The sequence below is a fragment of the Oryctolagus cuniculus genome, chromosome 12 (assembly GCF_051225735.1).
Source record: "Oryctolagus cuniculus isolate XC-2025 breed Fujian yellow rabbit chromosome 12, ASM5122573v1, whole genome shotgun sequence".
NCBI lineage: Eukaryota > Metazoa > Chordata > Mammalia > Lagomorpha > Leporidae > Oryctolagus > Oryctolagus cuniculus.
Genome location: NC_142878.1, coordinates 106,980,433 through 107,004,989, shown reverse-complemented (window position 1 = coordinate 107,004,989; position 24,557 = coordinate 106,980,433). Strand labels below are relative to the sequence as shown.

General features: G+C 49.2%; 1 protein-coding gene across 10 annotated transcripts in view; it reads left to right on the top strand.

Annotated features, from left to right (window-relative positions):
- The window catches only part of SCAPER (S-phase cyclin A associated protein in the ER), a 439,476-nt gene that overhangs the window by 198,945 nt on the left and 215,974 nt on the right, over positions 1-24,557 (top strand). For all 10 annotated transcript variants that reach the window (XM_070054635.2, XM_051834595.3, XM_051834596.3 and 7 more), the window contains 2 exons: positions 5,438-5,574; positions 21,246-21,311. In XM_070054635.2, the coding sequence (XP_069910736.1) occupies positions 5,438-5,574; positions 21,246-21,311 (203 nt within the window). The remainder of the gene's footprint in view (positions 1-5,437; positions 5,575-21,245; positions 21,312-24,557) is intronic.

Below are 24,557 nucleotides of genomic sequence, written 5' to 3'. Positions count from 1 at the left end.
AATATTTCCCCATAGAAGTACACTGTGGGGGCCAGCGCTGTAGTGTGGCAGGTAAAGCTGCTGTCTACACTGCCTGCATCCCAAATGGGCACCAGTTTGAGTCCTGGCTGCTCCACTTCCGATCCAGCTCTGCTGTGGCCTGGGAAAGCAGCAGAAGATGGCCCAAGTCCTTGGGCCCCTGCACCCGCATGGGAGACCCGGAAGAAGCTCCTGGCTTCAGATCGGCACAGCTCCGGCTGTTAGGACCAATAGGGGAGTGAACCAGCGGATAGAAGACCTCTCTCTCTCCCTCTCCCTCTCTCTCTCTCTGCCTCTGCCTCTCTGTAACTTTGTCTTTCAAATAAATAAAAATACGCTGTGGTTTTCGCCACTGCTTCAGTGTTGGCAACGCCTCTTCACACACATTCAGTCCTCAGGGGCCATGTTAACACCTCCTCTGTGAACGACCATGCAGTTCTCATGGGAATTGACTGTTAGTTGTCCTGTGTCACATGCAGTGACGCTGCTCTTACCCCCAGGAGTGACCACTCTCTTAGAAACAGCACAGTGCAAGCACTTAGGAACGAGAATACAAAACCTTGAAATGTGTGTAGAGAAAGCAGGACAAAAGACAATCACTCTGAGTCACAGAAGGCAAAATACAAACGGTCAAGAGGCCCCTTGCCAGTGTTTCAGCTCTTGGATGGACAGATTGACAAAATGGGGACACTGGCCACTGCTGTACCACTTGTGGGGACATAAATTAACTCCTGTTTTCTTGTTCAGTTTGAGGATACTTCGCAAAAACCTTAAAAATAAGTGTAATCTGTGACCAAGGGAAGCTGCATTTATATGATTTGATCAAAGGGAATAGCCTTTTTAACTATCACAATATTTGTTGTACTGTTTGTCGCACCAAAATGTGTAGAGTTATCCAGATGTCCAGTAATAACAGGTTAGTAAAATTTGGTGTATTCATGAAGTGACTTAGAACCACTAACATGTTGGAGAATATTATTTAATAGTTGGAACATATATTTATAATACTAAATGAAAAGCAGGTTATAAAATGTTATAAGTTGCATGCTCCATTTTCACAAAGGTATATATGCCATGAAAAGTATCTAAAAGAATTTACAGCGCTGTGGCTCACTTGGTTAATCCTCCGCCTGCAGCGCCAGCATCCCATGTGGGCACCAGGTTCTAGTCCCGGTTGCCCCTATCCTTTCCTAAGGATATTCCTAAGGATATTCTAAGTGCTAAATGCGTGATTTTCTCTAAGGCCCTTAGCGCCATGTGTGTCGCATAAGCCCTCATAAATACTGTTGTTAACCACATTATCTTCTCCTCTCTTCATTCGTTCACTGAACACTTGCTGATGGAATTCCTCTCAGATGCCAGACACAGGTCCAGCCGCAGAAACATCAGTGGCCTAAGCCAAGTCAGTGAGGCTTCCATCCTGCTGAGGGAGACCAAGCTCAGTACAGGGCGTTAGGGTGAGCAGTGGGGCCCAGGAAGAGTGAGCCGAGTGAGGAGGGGCACATCGTACGGGGTGGTTCTTAGGATGGGGTGTTCGTCTTGGCAGAGGCCAGGCAGGCTCCTGGGAGGAGGATCTTAGCAGGCGCGGAGTCCTGAGGCAGTGACGTTCCACTGAGTGGGAGGAACAGGAGGACCACTTGGGGCGTCCTCCACAGATGGTGGTGTGTGTGGTCATCTGACACGTGGCTTGGCTTACACCGTGTATCCTTGGGAGGTAGGAGCGGGGGTTTGTGTGTAAGAAAGGATGGGCGGAGGCCGTTCTCAGTGAGGAAGGAGAGGGCGGTGTCAGGTGAGGTCAGGGACGGTCAAGTTAGGAGTTGGCAGACCTGTTAAGAAGCTGTCAAAGTAACGCAGGTGTGGGTGGTGTGATGGTGCTGGGGAGAAGTGGTTGGATGGGGGTGAACTCTGAGATTGGAAAGAGGACTGGCAGGGTCACTGATGCAGTGGACGCGAGCGGTTGTGCAGGCGATGCTGCCACTCATTGAAATACAGAGCGCTAGGAAGAGCCCCTTTGTGTCCCTGGGGAACATGGAGAGTTTTGTTGTCAGAACACTACTGTGGAAATGTGTGTGTGTGTGTGCACACCGTGAGGGGACGTGAGGGTGGAAATGCCGTGTGTGTGTGCACACCGTGCGGGGACGTGTGTATGTAGATAAGTAGAATTCAGAGGAGAGCTTTTTCTCTTTAGGGATGAAACTGAGGCCTGCCCGTGTGTAAGTAATATTAAGTGACTACTCCATGAGTGAGTTTGGATAGAGAAGAAAGTCCTTGGGAAGCTTCAGCCGTCGGTGGGCAGGAGGAGAAGGGGCCGGGGAGGGAGATCGGGAAGGGCAGCTGGTGGGCGAGCAGGGCAGTGTGAGGTCTGGAGGAGCGGGAGCAGCAGCTCCACTGTGGGCCTAGTGCCGTGCTGGGAACCGCGCGTGGCCGTCCGTGCTGGTGACCGAACGAGGACAGTTTGTAGGGTGGCAGCGTGATATGGGCTAAAATGAGCTCAAGGGAAAATGAGAGTTAAGTTGAAAGGCAAGTGTTGAAAGGCAAGTACGATGGAGAGAATACATATTTTATTCACCAAAATTTGGTGTAGAAAGGTAGTAGGTGGAGGGGTGCATAAAATACAATTCTTTTGAGATGTAAGTAGAAAGGGAGAACCGGTGATGTAGAAAAGAGAAGTATACCTGGGGGAGAAGAATGGGTTGCAGTGTGCATTGTGAGTGCACGGCCCCATTCGGAGTGGGCGTTCATGCCGCGGGAGAGAAGATGAAGTTCACGGGCATGGACACAGATGTGGTGGCACTTCCTGCGGTGGGAGTCTGTGGCAGTTCTCTTCTAAATACCACTGTTTCTCTCGTTGAAGTAGGCATAGGTGTGAACGGAGAGGCGGGGTGGGATGCAGGGGTGCTGGAGACTCCAGGAGGGCATCTAGAGCACCTGCGGGGAGGTGAGTCTGCCTACCTACTGCAGGGGTGAGTCTGTATCTACTGCAGCTGTGGGTCTGTATCTACTGCAGAGGTGGGTCTGTATGTACTGCAGAGGTGGGTCTGTATCTACTGCAGCTGTGGGTCTGTATCTACTGCAGGGGTGAGTCTGTATCTACTGCAGGGGTGGGTCTGTATCTACTGCAGCTGTGGGTCTGTACTGCAGGGGTGGGTCTGTGTATCTACTGCAGGGGTGGGTCTGTATCTACTGCAGGGATGGGTCTGTATCTACTGCAGGGGTGGGTCTGTATCTACTGCAGCTGTGGGTCTGTACTGCAGGGGTGGGTCTGTGTATCTACTGCAGGGGTGGGTCTGTATCTACTGCAGGGGTGGGTCTGTATCTACTGCAGAGGTGGGTCTGTATCTACTGCAGGGGTGGGTCTGTATCTACTGCAGGGATGGGTCTGTATCTACTGCAGGGGTGGGTCTGTATCTACTGCAGCTGTGGGTCTGTACTGCAGGGGTGGGTCTGTGTATCTACTGCAGGGGTGGGTCTGTATCTACTGCAGGGGTGGGTCTGTATCTACTGCAGAGGTGGGTCTGTATCTACTGCAGGGGTGGGTCTGTATCTACTGCAGAGGTGGGTCTGTATCTACTGCAGAGGTGGGTCTGTATCTACTGCAGGGGTGGGTCTGTATCTACTGCAGAGGTGGGTCTGTATCTACTGCAGGGGTGGGTCTGTATCTACTGCAGCTGTGGGTCTGTACTGCAGGGGTGGGTCTGAATCTACTGCAGGTGTGGATCTGTATCTACCGCAGGTTTGGGTTTGTATCTACTGCAGGGGTGGGGCTGTATCTACTGCAGGTATGTTTATCTACTGCAGGGGTGGGTCTGTATGTGCTGCAGGGGTGGGTGGGTCTGTATCTACTGCAGGGGTGGGTCTACTGCAGGTGTGGGTCTGTATGTACTGCAGGGGTGGGTCTGTATCTACTGCAGCGGTGGGTCTGTATCTACTGCAGGGTTGGGTCTGTATCTACTGCAGGGGTGGGTCTGTGTATCTGCTGCAGGGTCTCATGACTGCTTGGCCTGTGGGAGCATGTGTGGGGTGTGGGTCTGTGTATCTACTGCAGGGCCTCATGACTGCCTGGCCTCACATTTGGGGTGTGGTGTCATTGCCTTGTAGTGAGAGGCCATCAGCCGCAAGGACCTGCTGTTTACATAGGCACAGGAAAGGTGGAGCTGGCCTTGGGGCTGGGATTTTGCCTTGCAGGTTTGAGGGAAGTGAGGGGCGAGGGAGTCGGGCACATGCAGCAGGATGATGGCAGCGATGGACATCAGGTGCCATGGTTCGGATATTCATTTGGGTGTTGAGTGTCCCCCGTGTTGAAGTCTCGGTCCCCGAGGTGGCCCTGTTGGGAAGTGAGGGAGACTTTGGGAGGTGGAGCCTGGTGGGAGCTCCTTAGGTCACTGGAAGTGGGACCTACAGTGAGTGACCCCGCCAGACCCGACTCCCCCGGTCCCATGTTGCACTCCTCATCTCCCGGAGTCTGTTGACATGACCTCCTCCTCTCTTCCTGCCGTTCCCCGCTCACGGCTCAGTGCACATGTACCCACTACCTGAACAGGGAAACGCTGTCCAGCCCTCACGGCTCAGATGGTGCACATGTTCCCACTACCTGAACAGGGAAACACTGTCCTTCCCTCACGGCTCAGACGGTACACACGTTCCCATACCTGAACAGGGAAACGCTGTCCAGCCCTCATGGGATAGCAGCCGTGTGTTCTTCTTGAAGCCTTCCCTCATCACCCTCAGTGAACAGTGATCTGCCATGGCCTTTTGAGCTCGTTAAGACTCTTAATCTCTAATAGACTAACTGTTAGGTATAATACCTTTTACATATATAAAGGATTGATTGATTGATTTGAAAGACAGAGTGACAGAGGTCTTACATCCGCTGGTTCATTCCCCATATGGCCGTATCAGCTGAGGCGGAGCCAAGCCAAAGCCAGGAGCTAAGAACTCCGTCTGGGTCTCCCATGTCGGTAGCAGGAGCCCAAGTGCATGGACCGTCTTCTGCTGTTTGCCTGGGCACGGTAACAGGGAGCTGAGGCAGAAGCCAAGTGGCCAGGACTCAAATCAGCTCTCTGGTGAGGGACGTGGGTGCCACAGATCCTGGCTTATCCCTCTGCACCACAACTCCAGCCCTCGTGTGGCAGCTTTTGTGTGTGTATTTCACCTTTCCTCCTACATTTGTGTGGTACTGTGGACAAGGGATGTGTCCTTACACTTGTATCCTCAGCAGTTAACACAGTTGGTAGGCAGCAAAGGTTCGGTAAGCTAGTGAAGTCCCAAGTGACATAGTTTCTTGGAACAGTTCCCAAATGCGTGGTGGAAGCGACTGCTGCGTAGAGAGAACTACCGGTGTGCTTTCTGGTGCCGCTGTGTGCGGAGCGTAGCCCCGGCAGCCCCGTCACGCGTGTCACTTCCTGTGCTTACCTTGCAGGAGCATCTTTCCCTGAAGAAGTACGTGGTTGACATTGTGGTTGAAAGCGCAGCTCCCGCAGAGCCTCTGAAAGACGGAGAAGACAGGCAAAAAAACAAGAAAAAAGCCAAGAAGATTAAGGCCCGGATGAACTCGAGGTACTTTAAATATCCTTATCAACAAAAGCAAGCTCCTTAGCGGTGCACCCTTTAATGTAAGTCCAAGGAAGGCAAAGCAAGTTTAACGTTGTTCGCCTCCAGAAAGCCTTGGAAATGACCCTGATGAGCCTAATTTATAGCCACTTTCTTTGATTGAGAAAGAAAACTGCATATCGATCTAAAGCCCTTGGTTTCACCTGGTAAGAGCTCTTCCTATAATTGGACGCCAGAGCCCTGCCAAACTTGCGCCTCTTCCAGCACACAATGGTATGTTTCAGGATGTGTAAACCAAGCCTATTTTTCTTTCCAACTATTGATTTTTAAATGAAGTATCAAAGAAAATCAATAGCAATCAACAAATAGAAGTCTGCTGGCTGCAGTCAAACCCCATGACTGGGTGTAATCAATTTGCTTGCCTGTCACAACAAGAAAAAGTTCAAGAAATATCTTCAGATGGCGAGTGAGTTGTCAGACCTGCAGTTTGTCACCAGCCTGCAGAGTGACACGTGGAGAGCAGGCAGCCGTGTCGCGCGTCTTTGCCTCACGAGCCCCAGGGTCGCCCGGTCACTGATGGGTCTTGTCTTCTTCGGTAGCTAATCCTGGGCTGCTTGCGGGGCGGTGTTCTGACTACATTTTCGGACTATCCCTGAATGCCTCAAAGATGGAGAAGCCTGACCCCTGGGCCTGGGGAAATACAGAGCTAGGGTCATGGTGCCTCGCTGCGGTTTCCGTGTTCAGGCGGTGGGCAGCCAGCGCGTCCAGTTTGTCTTCAGAGTCCGTGAGAACCTTGGAGCGCTCATGTATGTGGAGAGCAGGGAAGGCTGTCTTGCTGTAGCTTTTGGAACCCCTCCGAGTTTCTAAGAATCGTTTCATGGCACACTTCAGGGTTCTTACCTTCGTATCTTGTTCCTGCTAAGAACTTGCTGATCTCCTACTTGACTGCATTAGAGTCTGTTCTTTGGGTTTTTTCTTCTTTATTTTTTTAATGATTTATTAGTTTTACTTGAAAGGCAGAGTTAGAGACAGAGACGGAGGGAGAGGGGCAGAGACAGAGGTCTTCCATCTGCTGGTTCACTCCCAAAATAGCCACAACGGTCGGAGCTGGGCCGGTCTGAAGCCGGGAACTTCTTCCAGGCCTTCCACGTGGGTGCTAGGACCCAAGCACTCGGGCCATCCTCTGCTGCTTTCCCAGGCGCATTAGCAGGGAGCTGGATTGAAGCGGCTGGCTCTCAAACCAGTGCCCACGTGGGACGCTGTGCTGCAGGAGGCGGCTTTCCTGGGACGCCACAGCGTGCTCGTTTATTTTAAAGGCAGAAGAAGACAGGACAGACACAGAGCTCTTCTGTCCACTGATGGACTCCCCAGTTCCTGCAGTAACTGTGGCTGGTCCAGGCCAAAGCCGAAGAGCCTGGAACTCAATCCTGGTCTCCCCGATGGGTGGCAAGGACCATTAGCTGTCGCTTCGCAGAGTGCGCCTTCCCCGAAGCAGCAACAGAGGCGGGCCTGGAACCAGGCCCCCAGCGTCTGAACTGCTGCGCCCAGTGCCCGCCCCTCCTTTCTTCCCTATGTGCGTGTCCCTTTAAGGAGCGCACCTGATCCCATGGCTTTACATGCCCTCCACGTGCTGACTGCCCATTGGATGACTTCAGTTGTCCTCACACTTAGCATGTCGCAAACAGACCTGGACCGCCTGCCCCTGCAAGCCCAGCTCACTCCACGAGTGCCGGGGCCAGAGCTCCTGAAATCGTCTTGGCCCCTTCCCTGCCACACCCCGCGTCCCATTTAACTACACGCGTTGTTTCCTTTGCTTTAAAATATGTCTGGGGGATGGGCGTTTGACCCAGTTGAGGTGCCCACATCTCCTATGAGGGCCCTGGATTCAAGTCCTGGCTTTGTTCCTGGCCCAGCTTCCTGCTCACGCAGGCCCCGGGAGGCAGCATCCATTGGAAGACCTGGATGGCGTTGCCAGCTCCCAGCTTTAGCCCAGCCTGGCCCAACTGCAGCTGTCGCAGGTGGTGGGGAGTGAGTAACCCAGCTGGTGGGTGCTCTTTCTCTATATCTCTGTCTCTCAAATAAAAATAGATGAATAAAACATGTTGAGAATTTGACGACGTCTCTCTAACCTAACAGCTTCCCCCTCAGCCCAGGCGTCCGTCTTCTCCTTCCTGGGTTGCTGTGGTTGCCCTCTGATGAGTCTGACATCCAGCCAGAGTGAGCTCTTCAAAATGTCAGAGCATATCACACAGCTTCGGGGACCTCAGGGCCTCTGTGGTCCAGGCGTCATCGTCCTGGGCTCGTGTCTCGTGGGTCCGTGCAGCCAGCTGCCTCACCACCTGCCAGTCTGTGCTCACACAGCGGCTCCCAGGGAGGCTGTCTGTGAGAGTCTTATTGGTTGTGTAAGCAATACCTGTTGACCAAAAAAAATCACCATAGGAAAAAATATCTGTAACTCTGCTGCCAGTAGTATTTTGATGTTTTAGTCATATTTATCTGTGTTGACCAGATGGATGGATGTAAAGTCTGATTTTTGTTTCTTCCACCAAAGTATGACTCCTTTGAGTGAAACACAGAGTTGTCACCTGTGGAGGTCCTGGAGTTCTGACAGTCCGGGTAGCAGGTAGTGCACAGCCTGTGAGAACATGTCCCCCTCCCTGGTTCCTTGGTGCCTCCTTGCGGTCGCTCTCCCACCGCACCTTGGCACTCACTCAGCTGTAGTCTCAGCGCTGGTTACGTTTGCCTGTCCTGGACACTCAGGCTCCCCGCGGCTGGCGCTTGCTGGGGTGCTGGCTGAGTTACCGTGGTGCTGTCGCCTGTCGTCTGTGGTGTGCGTGCTGTTGTTACCTTTTCATTGCTTTGTGTGTGCAGTGGACATGGCTATAGTAACGTCGTTTGTCCCTTCAGCTGTTGACAGGCGGTTTTCTGTTCCGGATATTTGTAAAGTGCCCGTCGAGTCTTTGGGTAAACATACGTCTTCGTGTGTTTGGGGGGAATGCCTGGAGCTGGCATTGCCGACCTTTGCCGTCGTATGCTGCCATCAGTCTGTGCAGGTTCCAGTCGCCGTGCAGTCTTGCCAGTATTTGGTATTCTTATTTTAAAAGTGTTAGCCTAATCCTGGTGGGGCTGTAGTGGCCTCTCATTGTAGTCCCAGTTGCGTTTCCCTGGTGACTGATGACAGACACTGAGCATCTCTTCCTGTGCTTTCTGTCTCGCTGGTCATTCACTTGAAAGAGAGAAATGGCCCCTGCCACTGGGTCACTCCCCACATGCTGGCGACAGTGAGGCTGGGCCGAGCCCAAGCAGGGGCCTCAAACACACTCCAGGTCTCCCACGTGGGCAGCAGGAACCCGAGCACTTGAACCAGCACTGCCGCCTCCCAGGGTCTGCAGCAGCAGAAACCTGCAGTCAGGCACAAAGCCAGGAAAGCGAACCTGGGGGAGGGAAGAAATGGGAGGACAGGGAGGGGGAGGGGGAGGACAGAGGGGGAAGGGGAGGGGAGAGAGGGAGGAGGAGGACAGAGGGGGAGGGGGAGGACAGAGGGGGGAGGGGAGGGGAAGGGGGAGAGAGGGAGGGGGAGGGCAGAGGGGGGAAGGGGAAGGGGGAGGACAGAGGGGGGAGGGGAGGGGAAGGGGGAGAGAGGGAGGGGAAGGACAGAGGGGGGAGGGGGAGGACAGAGGGGGAGGGGGAGGACAGAGGGGGGAGGGGAGGGGAAGGGGGAGAGAGGGAGGGGGAGGGCAGAGGGGGGGAGGGGGAGGACAGAGGGGGGAGGGGAGGGGAAGGGGGAGAGAGGGAGGGGGAGGACAGAGGGGGAGGGGGAGGACGGGGGGAGGACAGAGGGGGGAGGACAGAGAGGGGGAGGGGGAGAGGGGGAGGGAGGGAGGGAGGGAGGGAGAGACTCTCCGTATGTATAAGTGTAACTGAATACTTGAGAAATTAAAGTGAGTACTTTGATTAGTATGTTTATTTTGGATACAAAACACACAGAAAGGGTCTGTCTGACCTGAACTGACCAGAGTGGAGAGTGGGGAAGACGGGATTCTGGCTTAGGGCTTTGAGGTGAAACCTAGTGTCAAATCTAGTTTGAAGGCGTTTTTAGCACTCATTCGTCCATCTTTTCTGTATTTGCTTACTTGGTAACCTTAAGGGATTTATAATTTCTTTTTTTTTTCAAGATTTTATTTATTTATTTGAGAGGTAGAGCTACAGACAATGAGAGGGAGAGACAGAGAGAAAGGTCTTCCTTCCGTTGGTTCACTCCCTAGATGGCTGCGCTGATCCGATGGCAGGAGCCAGGTGCTTCTCCTGGTCTCCCATGGGGTGCAGGGCCCAAGCACTTGGGCCATCCTCCACTGCACTCCCGGGCCACAGCAGAGAGCTGGCCTGGAAGAGGAGTGGCCAGAACTAGAACCAGCGCCCATATGGGATGCTGGTGCCACAGGCAGAGGATTAACCTACTGCGCCACGCCGCCAGCCCTAGGGATGTATAATTTCTAACCCCATCAGTTTGTAATGTATCAGCAGAGATATGTTGTGCACATGAACAACCTTTCTGAGAGGCTAAGTGTTCAGAATAACACAGAACAAGTGTTGGGTGAACTCGGGGAGAGCAGGCTTAGGTGTGACTGAGGTAGGGAAAACGGCTGGCAGCATTGATGACGGCAGGGAAAACCGACGGCTCGTGAACCGAAGCGCTGGCTGACGTCTCAGGTGCTGCTCAAAGGGAGGATGGTTGTGAGCAAGATGCAGATAGCGTGCACTGTTCTGTGTGTCGTCTTCCTGAGAGCAAAGGCGCAGATGACTGACGGGGACCGCGGGGCCACCGCCCGAGCCGCCAGCTCACGCGCTGAACCCCGTGGAGGACTGCAGTGCCTCGAGTTTATTCCTCCTGCTTGTCTGGGTTGTATTTATCATGTTAGAAAGTGAGAAATTAGGGGGAAAAAGGTAGATCATTTATAAATAATGAATCCAATACTTGTTTACCTGAGCAGCACTTTTTATAAGAAAAGTAACTATCTCCCCAATAAAAAAATTGTGAGAAGAGTCCCATTGTGTTACATTTTCAGAGATCTCTCCTCCGGGCCCGACGCGAGCTGGGTCTCACTGCGCTGCGTGCAGTCTGCGGTGGTGTCAGTGCCGCTGTCTGCTGGCACCAGGACGCGAGGCAGGTGCTTGGTCCCGTGTGGTTACCTCTGAAGGACTCTCAGACCCGGGGCCAGGCCATCCGCCAGAAACTGCGGCCTGCTGTGGGAGAAAGAACTCACCCAGGGATACAGCCAGGAAGGAGTCCCCGTCCCCCGGGCCCTTCCCTGGGCTGCAGCCCGTTCAGTCGGCTTCACTTGGGCTTAGCTGAGAAATCAACCTGGCAGTTCTCACGCATGCATAGCAGTCTGCCATAGCTGCTGTTTATAGAAATTCAGTGTCCTGCTGTCTTAGAACCAGACACGATGTTAAGAAATGAGCGAGTTTTTACCTCCTCAGCTTACAAATGAGGACAGTAGAGGCTGATGAAGAACAGTGCCTTTCTAAAGTCACGCAGTGAACCAAAAACTTCCTCACAAGAGGTAATCAGGCGGTACTACAGCAAGCACTGGAGTTAAGTACCAAATGGTTTGGCACAGGCCGCACGTCAGGGGAGACGGAGTGGTGTCTCACGTGAGGGCAGCAGGCCTGGCCCCCACCGTGCTGCGTGCAGCTCCACCAGCCGGCGCTCTGCCAGTCGGTGCTCTCCGGGGAGAGCCCAGGGAAACCAGTGGACAGCGTGTCCATTGTCAACATCTGTTCATCGTTTCGGATTGATGTTTATTTTTGTATTTGAAAAAGCAGCCTCCTAACCTCGCTTTCTGAACGGGTCTGTTGGGATTGATCGAGCGCGACTGCCCCCTGGCGGCAGTATCCTGTGTGAAGAAAATGTCACAAACGTCTCAGAAGCCGAGGCTGCGCGTCCGCGTTCACACAGTCCAGACGACAGCCTCAGAGGTGAACGCAGCAGGGTCCAGTGAGGGGGAGCCTCGGATCCCCTTAGCTAGCTCCTGCGAATAACCGGGGAGCAGCATCGGGGCGCTGGTGCTTTGGCAAGGTGTGCCATCTGCGCTGTGCTGGGAAGATGAGAAGGGGGCGAGACTGGTCGGCCGTGGCACTCGCCTCTGCCACAGAGAGGAACCAGAGCAGGAAGGGGACTGAGAAAACTTCAGTAAAGACGTGCTGGGGCCCCTGTTTTATTTAATTTTAAAAGGTTTATTTTTATTTGAAAGGCAGAGTGACACAGAGGGAGGGAGAGTCGGCGAGAAAGAGGGTTCTTCCATCCTCTGGTTCACTCCTCAGATGGCCGCAATGGCCAGGGTTGAGCCTGGCTGAAGCCAAGAGTCAGGGGTGCAGGGGCCAAGGCACTTGGGCCACCTTCCACTGCTTTCCCAGGCGCATTAGCAGAGAGCTGGATTGGAAGTGGGGCAGCTGGGAGTTGAACCAGCGCCCACTTGGGATGCTAGCACTGCAGGTGGTGGCTTAACCCACCATTCCGCAGTGCCGATCCGGTCCCAGCGTGGGGCCCTTAAACAACACAGAGATTCATAAAGTCTGCATGGAAGAGCAAAGCGCACTGCATCTCCTGCCCAGCTCCCAGGCTGGGACGAGAGGTCTCCGTACTGTCAGGAGAAGGTGAGACAGAGCGCTCAGGGACCCCCGCCCCTGCTGCGGACCAGCAGCCCTGACGGCAGGCAGCAGGATTCCGCCGTCCTCGCAAACTGCATCCGGTCTGGAAACCTCACTGCAGTCCAAGCAACTGCTTACTCTAAGAAAGAAGCCCACATTGCCCCCACTCAGCGCAGACCTGAGCTGCCAGAGCGTGGTGATTGCTAAACTCCTGTCTGTCCGAGGAGCTCGTAGACAGCCCTGGTTGCTGCCAGAAGCCCCCAGACCCAGCGCACCTCCCAGGACACAGAGCAGAGCCTACATCTGGCAGCGCGGGGTTGTTGTGCACAGGCCCTGTGCGTCAGCAGGGGGGTTCCCCTCTGCGGCTCAGGGCTGCACGCCGACAGCCCTACCTGGGCCTGAGGAAGTCCCTGGCCGCGTCTCGAGGCCCAGGGCAAAACGAGCAGCATCACCCTTGCTCAGCCTGTGCGGTCACCTAGGGAGGCAGAAAGAAACGGAATATACAAAACCATCAGTGAGCAATAACAAAACGAGAGGAGTTTGTTCTAAATCTATCAGTGTAAACCTTAAAGATAAGCAGGTTAAATTCCCTACTCTAAAGACGAATTGGCTGCCTGGGTAGTAAAGCCAGCAATCAAGAACTGTAACAGATATATAGTAATAAAAGGGTTAATTCATCAAGGAGACATAACAGTTGTAATCACACATGCACCCAACATCACACCACCGAAATATGTAAAGCAAATATTATTAGCTCTGAAGTGAGAGTTCAACTGAAGTAGTAGTGAGGGGCTTCGACATTCATCAGTGGACAGACAGTCCAGTTAACCAGTGACATTTCAGAGCTGAACCACGCTGTAGAGCAAATGGGCCTGAGCCATGAACCGAACATTCCACCGTGTGTGAAGAGAGCGCGTTCTTCTAGCATCACGCGGAACGGTTGCCAGGTTTCCCTGAGTTGGGCTCTATCAGGTCTCCATAAGTCTTGAGAAAACCAAAGCCACACCATGTAAATAGCAACAGATACAGCTAGACACGAACAAGAACGGTGGGAAATTGACAAATACACAGAAACTGAACAACATGCTTCATAATGACCAAAGGGGAATCATTGAAGAAATTAAAAAAGAAATAAAAATTTCCCAAAGCAAATGAAAATGAAAATACAACATGTCTAAGTCTGTGGGTTACAGCAAAAGCAGTATTAAGAGGAAAGTCTGTAGCAATAAATGTATTTTTTAAAAATTACAGTTATTTCAGGTAAACTCATAATACAACTCAATAACGGTAAAGCAAAGGCAAATCCAACCCAAAATTAGGAGGCTGGAAATAATAAGCTTCCGAATAGAAATAAATGATGATCAAAAGGTATCAGAAAGCTGTCTTTTTGAAAAGCCAGACTAACCAAAAATAAAACATATTGGAGATGAAAAAGGAGACATTACAGGTGTTACCACAGAATCATTACGAATGATACCACAGACCAGCCCTTGGTTAACAGCTTGGAAAACCTTGAAGAAATGGATAAATTCCTGGCTGTATAACGTTTACCCCGATTGAATCAGTAAGATGCAGAAAAGCTGAACACCCGACTGGATGCAGGGAGAGTGAAGCGGTAATTACAAGTCTCCATCAGAGAAAAGTGCAGGACCTGATGGCTGTCCAGCTGAAGTCTGCAAAACTGATTCCAAAAACCTGAAAAGGATGGAACTCGGCCAGACTCGTTCTGCAAGGCCAGCATGACTGGGATTCCAAAACCAGACGCAGGGCAAAGACTGCAGGCCGATATCTCCTGTGAACATGCAGGAAATCCCAGCCAACTGCTAGCAAGCAATCTGGCAGCACACCACAAAGATACAGGAGCGGGTCTGTGGGCCAGCGGTCTCAGTGGTGGTTGCAGACCCACGTCCCACGGCAGAACGCCGGGGTTTGTGTGCCAGCTCTGCTTCTGATGCAGCCTCCTGCCAACGCACACCCTGGGAGGCAGCAGGGGGCGGCTCCAGTGTCTGGGTCCCTGCCTTTCATGTGGGAGACCTGGATTGGGTTCCCACCTCCTGGCCTTGGCCCCAACCAGGTACCATTGCAGTCATCTGGGGCAGGAAATCCGGGGATGAAAGCTTTCTCCATCTCGCTGCCTGTCAAATAAATAAGTCAGGGATGGCTCAACAGTCACAAACCAAACATGTGATCAGTCACATCAGCAGAATGAACAAGGATCATATGATTATTTCAGTAGACGCAGAAAAAACATTTGATAAGGTTACCTATCCCTTCATAATTTATGGTGGAAAAAAAAGCTCTAAACAAGTTAGATATGGGGGAAAGGACTGTATATAGGAACCCACGGTCAGTGTCATACTGAATGAGAAAAAAGCCTAAGATCTGAAACAAGACAAGGATGCCCACTTTCTTTGCTCTTGTTCAATATAATATTGGAAATCTTGGCACGAGTGATAATGAAAGAGAAGGAAGTAACGAACATTGAAGTTTAAAGGAAGAAGTAAAACATACATAGTTGCAGATGACAAACCTAAATACTCTGCCAGAAACTGTAGAACTGATAAATTCATTAAATTTGTAGGGCACAAAATTGACATGGGAAAAACAATGTTTCTTTACAAATTAAATTCTGCCTGAAAGGAAAAGTAGTCCTAGCTACCAAAATACATTTAGGAATAAATTTAACCAAAGAAATGAAAGAGCTCTATGATGAAAATTATAAAACATTGATGAAATAAATCACAAAAGACATAAAAATGGAATGATACTCCATGTTCATGGATGGGGAGAATCACTTCTGCTCAGATGTCCATAGTACCCTCAGCAGACTACAGATCAAATGCAACCTCTACCGAAATACCAGTGATGTTCTTTATACTAAACTCATGTGGGACCACAGAAGACCTAGAACAGAGACAGATCCTGAGCAAAATTAAATTAAGTATGGAAAGAGGCATCACAATACCTGACTACAAAGCATGGCATGTTAGTTTAAATAGTGTAGTGCTGGCATGTATGCCAGGACACAGATCCGTGGGACAGGATGGAGAACTCAGAAATTAATCCATGTACCTACCGCCAAATGATTGTTGAAGAAGGTGCCAGAAACATATGTTGGAGAAAGGACAGCCTTTACAAGAAGTGGTGTTGTCAGAACCTGACGTAATTACATAGGAAAATGAACTTAGATCATTACCTCTTACCATACCCAGAAATCAATATGGATCAAAGATGTAAATGTAAGACCTGAAACTGTGCTAGTGCTCAAAGAAAACATAGGGAAGACACTAAAGGATGTTGGTGTAGGATGTGAGTTATTGGGTTAAGACCCCCAAAGCCACAGGCGACAAAAGCCAAACTAAACAAGTAGGATCATGTCAAACAAAGACGCTCTGCACCGCAAAGCAAGCAGTCGACAGGGTGGAGGGACAGGCAGCAGAGTGGAGAAAGTATCTGGAGACTGTTTATCCAAAAGGATTAAAACCCCAAATATTGGGGAACTCAAAGAAGTCAACAAGAAAAAGTGACCAGTGTGTTTAAAAAATGTGCAGAGGATCTGAACACGTGCTTCTCAAATGAAGGAATGCAGATGGCCAAAAGGTGTGGCAAGATGCTCAATATCAGCGGCAATTAGCAAAATGCAGACTACACCACAGTGACACGTCACCTCCCGAGTTAGAAAGGCGACTGTGAAGCAGGCAAAAAGTAGCACATGCTGACGGGAATGTGGAGAACAGGAAGTTCTTGCTGTTGGTGGGAATATGAATGAGTACAGTGACTATGGAAAATAGTGTGTAGATTTCTTAAGAACTAAAACAGCAGTGTTGTGTGATCCAGCAGTCCCACTACTGGGTATGTATCCAAAGAAATGAAGTTGTTGTTTCAGAGAGATACCTGCTGTCCTGTGTCTATTGCAGCATTATTCACAGGAACCAAGACACAGAACCAGTCAAGGTGTCTGTCCACAGATGAGTGACTAAAGAAAACCATGGTCTACATACACAGCGGAATATTATTCAGCCTAAAAAGTAAAAAAGGATGAAATCCTGTCATTTGCAGCAAAATGGATGGAATTGGAGAACATTGCACTAAGTGAAGTTAGCCAGACACAGGGAGACAAATACCACACATTCTCCCTCGTGTGTGATAGCTTAAAAAACTCAGTCTGATCACAGAGTAGTGATTGGATGATGCATCAAAGCACCAAAGTGGTGTTGGAGGTATACTAAGTTCCTGGTGCTGACACAGCGCAGTGAGGGGACTTGGTCCACAGTGCCCTGTTACGTACACAAGAAAGGAACACCCAGGCTCCAATGGTAAGATAGTGACAAAGAGAAGGATCTGTTATTAGCCTGAGTTGATCAGCGTGCATTGTATACATGTAGTGGAGTGTCGCACTGTCCCCCATAAACGTGTACAATTCTTATTCATCAGAAGGAATGTTTTGGGGCTGGCACTGTGACTTTGCGGAGGCTGGCATCCCATATGGGCACTGGTTGGAGTCCCGGCTGCTCCACTTCCAATCCAGCTCCCCACTAATGTGCCCAGGAAAGCAGCAGAGGATGGTCCCAGTGCTTGGGCCCCAGCACCCACGTGGGAGACCTGGATGGAGCTCCGGGCTCCTGGCTTCAGAACAACCCTGCTCCAGCCGTTGCTGCCATTTGGGAGTGAAACAGTGGATTGAAGATCTCTCTCCCAACACCCTCTCTATAACCAAAGGTTTTATTTCAAAAAACAACCAAAAGAATGCTTTTAAAGGTAAATTTAGACACTTAATAAAGAAGTATGAGAAAGGAGTAGGTTATTTTACCAATCTAGGTGTAAAGTGATAAGAATTTGTATGTTATTACATGGTACTGTGGAAGACATGAGGAAAGAAATCATGATGCATTTGATTATTTTTGATATATTGGTTATTTGAGAAAATAAACAAGAATAAAGGATAAATTTATGGTGCTGTCCAAAGTACTGTTAACGAACGTCGTGAGTAAACAGAATGCTGAAAGTGACTTTAGATTTAGAGATCGAGAGGTCAGGGAGTTTCAGTGTGGACTGCAAGCTGGAGTCGTGTGTTTAGCCTTCATTATTGTCGTGGTAAAAAGGTGGCAAAGAGGGAAGCCACGGCCATGCCCATGTCCCGTAGCAGAGGGTCTGGGGTCAGTTCCTGGCTCCAGCTCCTGATGTCCAGCTTCTTCTAACACAGACCCTCGCAGACAGTGTGATGGTGCGAGTGGTTGTGTTCCTGCCACCCATGTGGGAGACTTGAATTCTGTTCCCAGCTCCTGGCACTGGCCCAGCCCTTGACAGTCCTTGCATTTGGGAAATGAACCTGTGGATAGAAGCTCCCTTTCTCGGTCCATCTGCCTCTCAAATAAATGAACGGTGAGAATAGATAACTTAGTAAATGCAAATCAGAGGAGAGGAGGACTTTAGAAAGGAAGTGACAGCTATAGAATACAGTGGGGCGATGATTAAAGGCTGTCTGGATGACCAGTGACTTTCAGTAACTTTTTAGTAGAGTAGCATGTTCCCATAAAAAGTGCGCTCCTGTGTCCTGCTACCCCGTGTGCCTTGAATGAATTGATCTCTCCGTGTGCTTGCACTTGATTTGATTTCTAGAGTCCGACCCTCCCCAGCCTTCGCTGGGACCAGCTCCTCAGGCCATTCGGTGTTTTGCTCAAAGGCTGGCTTCTTGGAGACCCCGTATTATGGTCTGTGTGTCTGCTACTCTAGGTAACACGATCGTTCGTTTTCCTTAAAGCTTTAGGTTAAGTGGACTCGAGATTCACTTTCCGAAAGCAGAGGGAAAAGGACGGGTTACTAACTGTAAGGACACCTCCAGTGTTTCAGTTGCACCTCCAGTCCTGTTTCAGTTCACGTTGGTTGAACTTTCTATTGGTGCAGGTTGCCAGGTAGTCTGTTCTGCTGGCTAACTGTTATCTACAAGGAAGCTGCCTTGAAGTGTGTGGAAAAAACGTTACCAGGAAGCTTTTAAGATAACCATTATTAGAAGTAAAAATGGAAGGTGTGGCAGATTTACAGTAGAAGGGAACTGCTTGGAGGAACACGCATGACCGAGGGACTGAGTGTAATTGTGTGGGGTGTGTACGCTTGCGTGTGAGTGTAGACTGCACTTGTGTGGGCCTCCATCGGGCGTCAGCAGGCACCCAGCGTTTATTTGCTCCCGTGGGGGGTTTGGTTTTCAGCTGCTTTCTTTGTTTGACGAGTTTGCGTTATCCTGCGTACTTCTGAGGCGACAAGAATGAAGTGCAGTAGGAATCCTGACGAAGGCTCAGTGGCTGCTGCTCGGTCAGTCGGCTCCGGGGCTGTCCGACACCCGCCCTCAGTGACACCTAGTGTTCTGCATCTGCACAGGGTGATGCAAGAAGCAGGGCACGTGGTGGTGGTGATCGGTTCAGAATGCGCTGTCCGCGCCTCGCCCAGCTCTCCGGTTTCATCATGCGACATCGTTGTCTTATCCTCTTGATGCTGCCAGTGGCAGTGTTGTTTGTGTGGAGACCATTCTAGGGGATGGAGTAGTCAGCACCGTGTTCTTGTTGAGAGAATAGTTAGTTAAGGAAAATATCTCCCTAGACAGTTTGGGGAGAGGTCTGACCGATTCCCAGAGTTGGAATCTCGGTGAATGGCCAGTGTGTTCTGGTCATCCTACAGATGAAGTGGGGCTCTGTGGTAAAAGAGCTCTGGCTTCGCCGTACTTTTGGTTTTCTGAGGCAAGTCCAAGGTTTTCTCTTAGACCCTGACTGAGTCTAAATCAACTAGGATCGAATCCATTATGTCGCAGCATCTTGAGCAAGCTTCTCAACCGCCCGGTGTTGCAGCTTTCTTATTTGTACAGTGTTACCTAACTCGTAGGCTTATTACGAGGATTAATTAATGTAAAGTGCTCATTACCTATTAAATACTGTATACAGGTTTAGAACCTCAGCATATTTTTCAAGGACATAGTGAAATAACACCTCTATTTTTAAAATACGTCAATGAGTGTTTTGTCATTAGTGTATGAAGGAAATTAGGAAATTCCATTTTGGGTTTATTGGAATGCAAGGTTGGTTGCATATTTGGAAAGGAATCTGATTAATTCTCTACATTAATATGAGAAGTAGAAAAATCCTGGTTCTCTCAGTGAATTTAGAGAAGGCAGTGCATCTATTAAAGAGAAAAACTTGCAGTTAGATCATTGAGGAAAACTTGCTGAATGTGGTAGAGTACTAACCAAAATCTTAGAACTGATCTCACTATTTTGGTGTTAAACTAGAGATTGTCAGTTCAGTGGAACTGAGGGGAAAAATGTAAGGATTGGAAGATAAGAATAAAATTGTCACTATTCATGGTTATGCTCATGAACTCTTGGTTGAGAGCAGCTGAATTAGGTGAAGTAAAGAAGCATAGATTTATTCAAAGATTAAATTATAGGAAAAGAAAAAAGAGGTGACCACTGAACAGAAATTATAAAATGACAAGCAGTAATTATATAAGTTGTAGTAAATAAAAAATTTTGTGCTGCAAAAGATGTCATCAAGAAAGTGAAGACAGCTCCCAGAATGAAAGCAGATATTTGTGAGTCATATTGATGATGAGGGACTCACAATCAGGGTGCATAAAGCCCTTTTGGCTCAGTAGTAAAAAAAAAAACAGCACAATAATAAATGGGCAAAGGATATGAATAGTCATTTCTCCAAAGAGATAGACAAATGGTTGATCCGTCCATGAAGGAGGTAGCCAACATCATTAGTCACCAAGGCAATGCAAATTAAATCCATAATGAGATTTCACCTCAGTCCAACTAGAGTTAGACAAAAATAAGACCACAGAGAAAGCAGAATCTTCCTCTGTTGATAGTGGGAATGCAAAATGGTGCCTCTGCTTTGGAAAACAATTTGGTAAATCCTCAAAAATTTACTCACACAATTGCTGTATGACCCAGTAATTCTGTTGCTAGATACATCCCCTAGGGAATCGGAACTATAACTGCCAAAGTGGGAGGTGGGGAACTTGCCTGCAAATATTTGTATTAGCATTATTCACAAGAACCAAAAACTAGAAACAACCCTGGGGAAGAAAAAGGTGGCCTATCTATCGCTGGAGCCTTAGCCGGCCATGGGAAGGAATGCAGTACTACTACACCCTGCAGCGTCGACGGGCTGGAAGAGTGCTGTGCTAAATGAAGGAAGCTGAACTCACGAAATGTCCAGTGTAGGAAAATTTTAGACACAGAAGTAGTTGGTGGCTCTCAGGGATGGAAGCAGAAGGGAGACTGACTGCAGATACGTTGTTCAGAAGGGCTGTGGTGGTGGCTGCACAACCTTGCAGATACACTGGAATTCCATGGCGTGTAAATTAACGTCTCAGTAAAGGTGTTTTCGAAACCATAGCTGTAATAACAATAATTGTATTAGAATGGTACTGACGAATAACGGGCTCTTACTAAACGAGGGTTCCAAATTACATCAGCGGAAGTTGTGTGGTGGGAACCACAGCACTCCACACTGCCACAGAGACAGTGAATTAACTGGCAAAAATTAGGAAAATGAACTTTTTTGGAACTCTGTAAGGTAATCAGAAAATTACTGCAACCAGGGAAATGGTTAATTTAAAAAATCAGCCCGATCTCAGTAACTGGGTTCTGGGTGGTTTTAGGATCTGGTGACGTCATCGATCGTTTTTACACCGCGCCTGAGGTTGAATGGCTTCACCTGCGTTTGGCCTTGTGCCGTGAAGGTGGGCAGCCGCCTCTGCTGTGGCACGTAGGCTTCCACACTGCACGTTTCTGGAGTAACCATTCCGAGCCATGCCTGTAAACTCAGCAAGCGTTTCTATGAATCCAGTCTGTATCCTCTCAACTATGTATTTCTTCAGTCTTTCATGTTAGCGTCGTTTTGTAGTTGTAAAGAAACCAAAGTGAAGGTTAATGTGACGTTACTGATTTGTCACTTTGACAGCATGATTTTATACTTGTAAAAATTAGCCCCAGAATAACTAACTGAGATAAAACTTTTTCTCTTCAGGGCCAAGGAATACGAAAGCTCAATGGAAACCAAAAGTTCTGGGTCCGATTCGCCTTATAAAGCAAAGTGAGTATTTTACGCAGCACTTCGGTTCTCTTCTTAGATGTGTGCGTGGAGGGAAGGTGTGTGTGAGCCTCTTACCTGTGGTTGGGGCTTTGTGATCCATAGAACAGCACCCTCCTCACACAGCACGGGTAGTATTTGGCTCTGAGCACAGCCAGGACAGAAGGTTCGCCCAGCACGGGGTGGGTCAAGACCAGGGATTGTGCTAAGCACACGTTCAGTACACAGACGGTCCCAGCAGAGAACTCTCCACTCCGCCCCGGCAGAGAAGCCCCGGGGCTGTCGCTCGGAAGAGAACTCTAAGGGTCCTTCCAAGGCCAAGTCCTCAGAATTGTAATTGCCTGATTCTGATAAAATTTTAGATGAGGCCTGAGACTCCACCAGTGGATGTGAGAGTAGTTAAACGATAGCTAGGTAAACCAACAGTCATCATTTTGCTTCCTTCAAATGCTGCCGGTGTAAGTGTAGTGAGAGAAGTATTTGCAGGCAAACACACCGCGGACCAGGGTGAGCTGAGTGCGTGCGGTTTTGCCAGGAAGCCGTGTGCGTCCTCACTCGGACCTCACTCTGCACAGGGAACAGAATGCCGCGTGTGCTGAGTGGCGTCAGGTGAGACCGTGAAGAAACAATACCCCTGTCTCAGGAACACCTGTACCCAGCTGTTGGTGTGCTGATGCAGCTGCTGTTCACATTTACAGTAGAAATTTCCTTGCCTGTCAAAAATAAGATGCCCATCAGAAATAAGATGCCCATCAGATAACTTATTGATGGTTTTGAAAATATTGGCCATCGCAGTGTAGCTGAAGTTGCAAAATGGTCAAGATGCTGAGGATCCCATGACTCTCAAAGCCCAAGAGGAGCAAGTGAAAAACTGGTAGAAGCAACACGAGAAGTGGGTTCTCTGATGGCTGCTTCCCACCTTGACGGCTGATTAATCACATGTGATGTTTGGGGAGGAAGTCTGGCATCATGGTTAAGACACCGCCACCTGGATGCTCATGACACATGTGGAATGCCTGCGTCTGAGTCCTGGCTCCAGTCCCAATTCCACCTTCCTGCTTACATACACTGGGGAAGGCAAGGGTGGTGGCTCAAGTACTTGGGTCCCTTTTACCCACATGGGAGACCTGCATTGATTCCCTGGCTCCTGCCTTCAGCCTGGCCCAGCCCCGGCTGTTGCAGACATTTGGGGAGTGAACCAGCAGATGGGAGATCTCATTCTCTCTATTTCTCTATCTCTTAGATAGATAGATAGATAGATAGATAGATAGATAGATAGATAGAAGGAAGGAAGGAAGGAAGGAAGGAAGGAAGGGAGGGAGGGAGGGAGGGAAGGAGGGAGGGAAGGAGGGAGGGGGGAGGGAAGGAGGGAAGGAGGGAGGGAAGGAATATAGGAAGGAATTTACTGAGCCTTTACCTTATGTGAGACTCTTTGTGTCCCCACCCCCCTGCCCCGTTTTCTTCCCTCCCTCCCTTCTTTTACTACAGAGATAATAAAATAGATTAGTCTGTAACCAGGTTAACTCAGAAAAAATGAAAGAAAACACACATTGCTAATATCAAAAAGTAAAAAGGGAAAATCCTGCAGATGCCGTGGATGTTAAAAGGATAATAAAGCAATGTTATGAACGACTCTGCCACAAACTTGATACGCACATGGAGTAGTTCCTCGAAAGACACAGTCTGCCAAAACTCACACAAGAAGAAGCAGACAATCCAGATAACCCTGTCTGCACTTCAGAGTCTCATAAATAGTTAATAAGTTTGCAAGACAGACAGTGCCCAGCCCAGATGTGGTCAGTGGTGAGCTGGCTCAAGCAGTTAAGGAAGAAATAGTAGTTCTGTGCAGTCTTTTAGAAGCTATGAGCAGAAGGAATATGGCCTCATTCTATTCTGTGAGGCCACCATTATCCTAATACTAAAGCCAGATACAGACGTTAGAAGAGAAAACTGCAGACCAGTGTTGATCTTGAACATGCATGTAAAAATTCTCTATAAAATATTAGAAATGAAATCCAACAGCATATAGAAGAATTAGATGCAGTGACCAAGTAGGAGTCATCCCAGTGACCATGGAAGGATTATGCCAGCCAAGTAAGACAGGTTCAGCATTCTGAAGTGAGTTCATGTGTCCAAGCTAAAGAGGAGTAAGCGCACACATCAGTGTGTGGAGGAAGAGACATCGGACAACATCCAGCACCCACTGGGTAGCATGATTATTACTGTTTCAGGATGGTTTCCACTGCTCTGACTCTGTTCCTTTAAAAAGAAAGCTTCATTGTAGTCCACAGTTTTTGTATATATATACACATTTTATTTTCTTTCATCCTTAATGCAGCTTTTTTTTTTTTTTTTAGTTTTTGTTGCTAGTATTAGTAATTTTTTGGTTTTTATTCCCCCTAGAGTAAGCTTTTATAAGAGATTGATTTTTTTTAGTCCTTCACAAAAATTGTTTTACGGTATATTGATTGAATCTTTTTGTTTTCTATTAACTTTTACTTAAAAATTTGTTACTTTGAGAGGCACATCTCTTGTCTTACTCCCCAACTGCAGCCACGGCTCAGGCTGGGCCAGCGCAGAGCCAGCTGCCAGGGACTGGATCTGAGTCTCCCACGGGAGTGGCGGGGACCTGAGTACTGAGCCCCCCCTGCTGCCTCCCAGGGTGCTCGTTAGCAGGAAGTGGGAGTGGTGAGTGAGCCAAGATGTCAACCCAGGCACTCTAGTTTGGGGTGTGGATGTCCCAGCTGGTGTCTTTTTTTTTTTTTTTTTTTTAAGATTCATGTTTGTTTATTTGGAAGGCAGAGTTACAGAGATGCAGGGAGAGAACACACACACACACACACACACACATCTTCCATCCGATGAGTCACTCCCCAAATGCCCACCAGCGGCCAGGGCTGGGCCAGGCCAAAGCCAGAAGCCAGGGACTCCGCCTGGGTCTCCCACATGGGTGCAGGGCCCCAGTACTTGGGCCGTCTTCCTCTGGTTCCTCATGCTCATGAACTGGGAGTTGTATCAGCAGTGGAGCGTCCGGGACTGGAACTGGCATTGCTTGCATGCTGGTGTTGCGAGTGGAGGTTTAACCCCCTGAGCCACAACTCCAGCCAACTGGGGTCTTGACCACTAAGTCAGGCACCCACCCTTGACCTTCAGTTCTATTTCATTAATGCCTTTGTTTACCTCTTTTGTATTTTTATTTTTATTTTCACTCAGTTCCATACAATAGATTTTTAATTTCAGTCCAAGGTG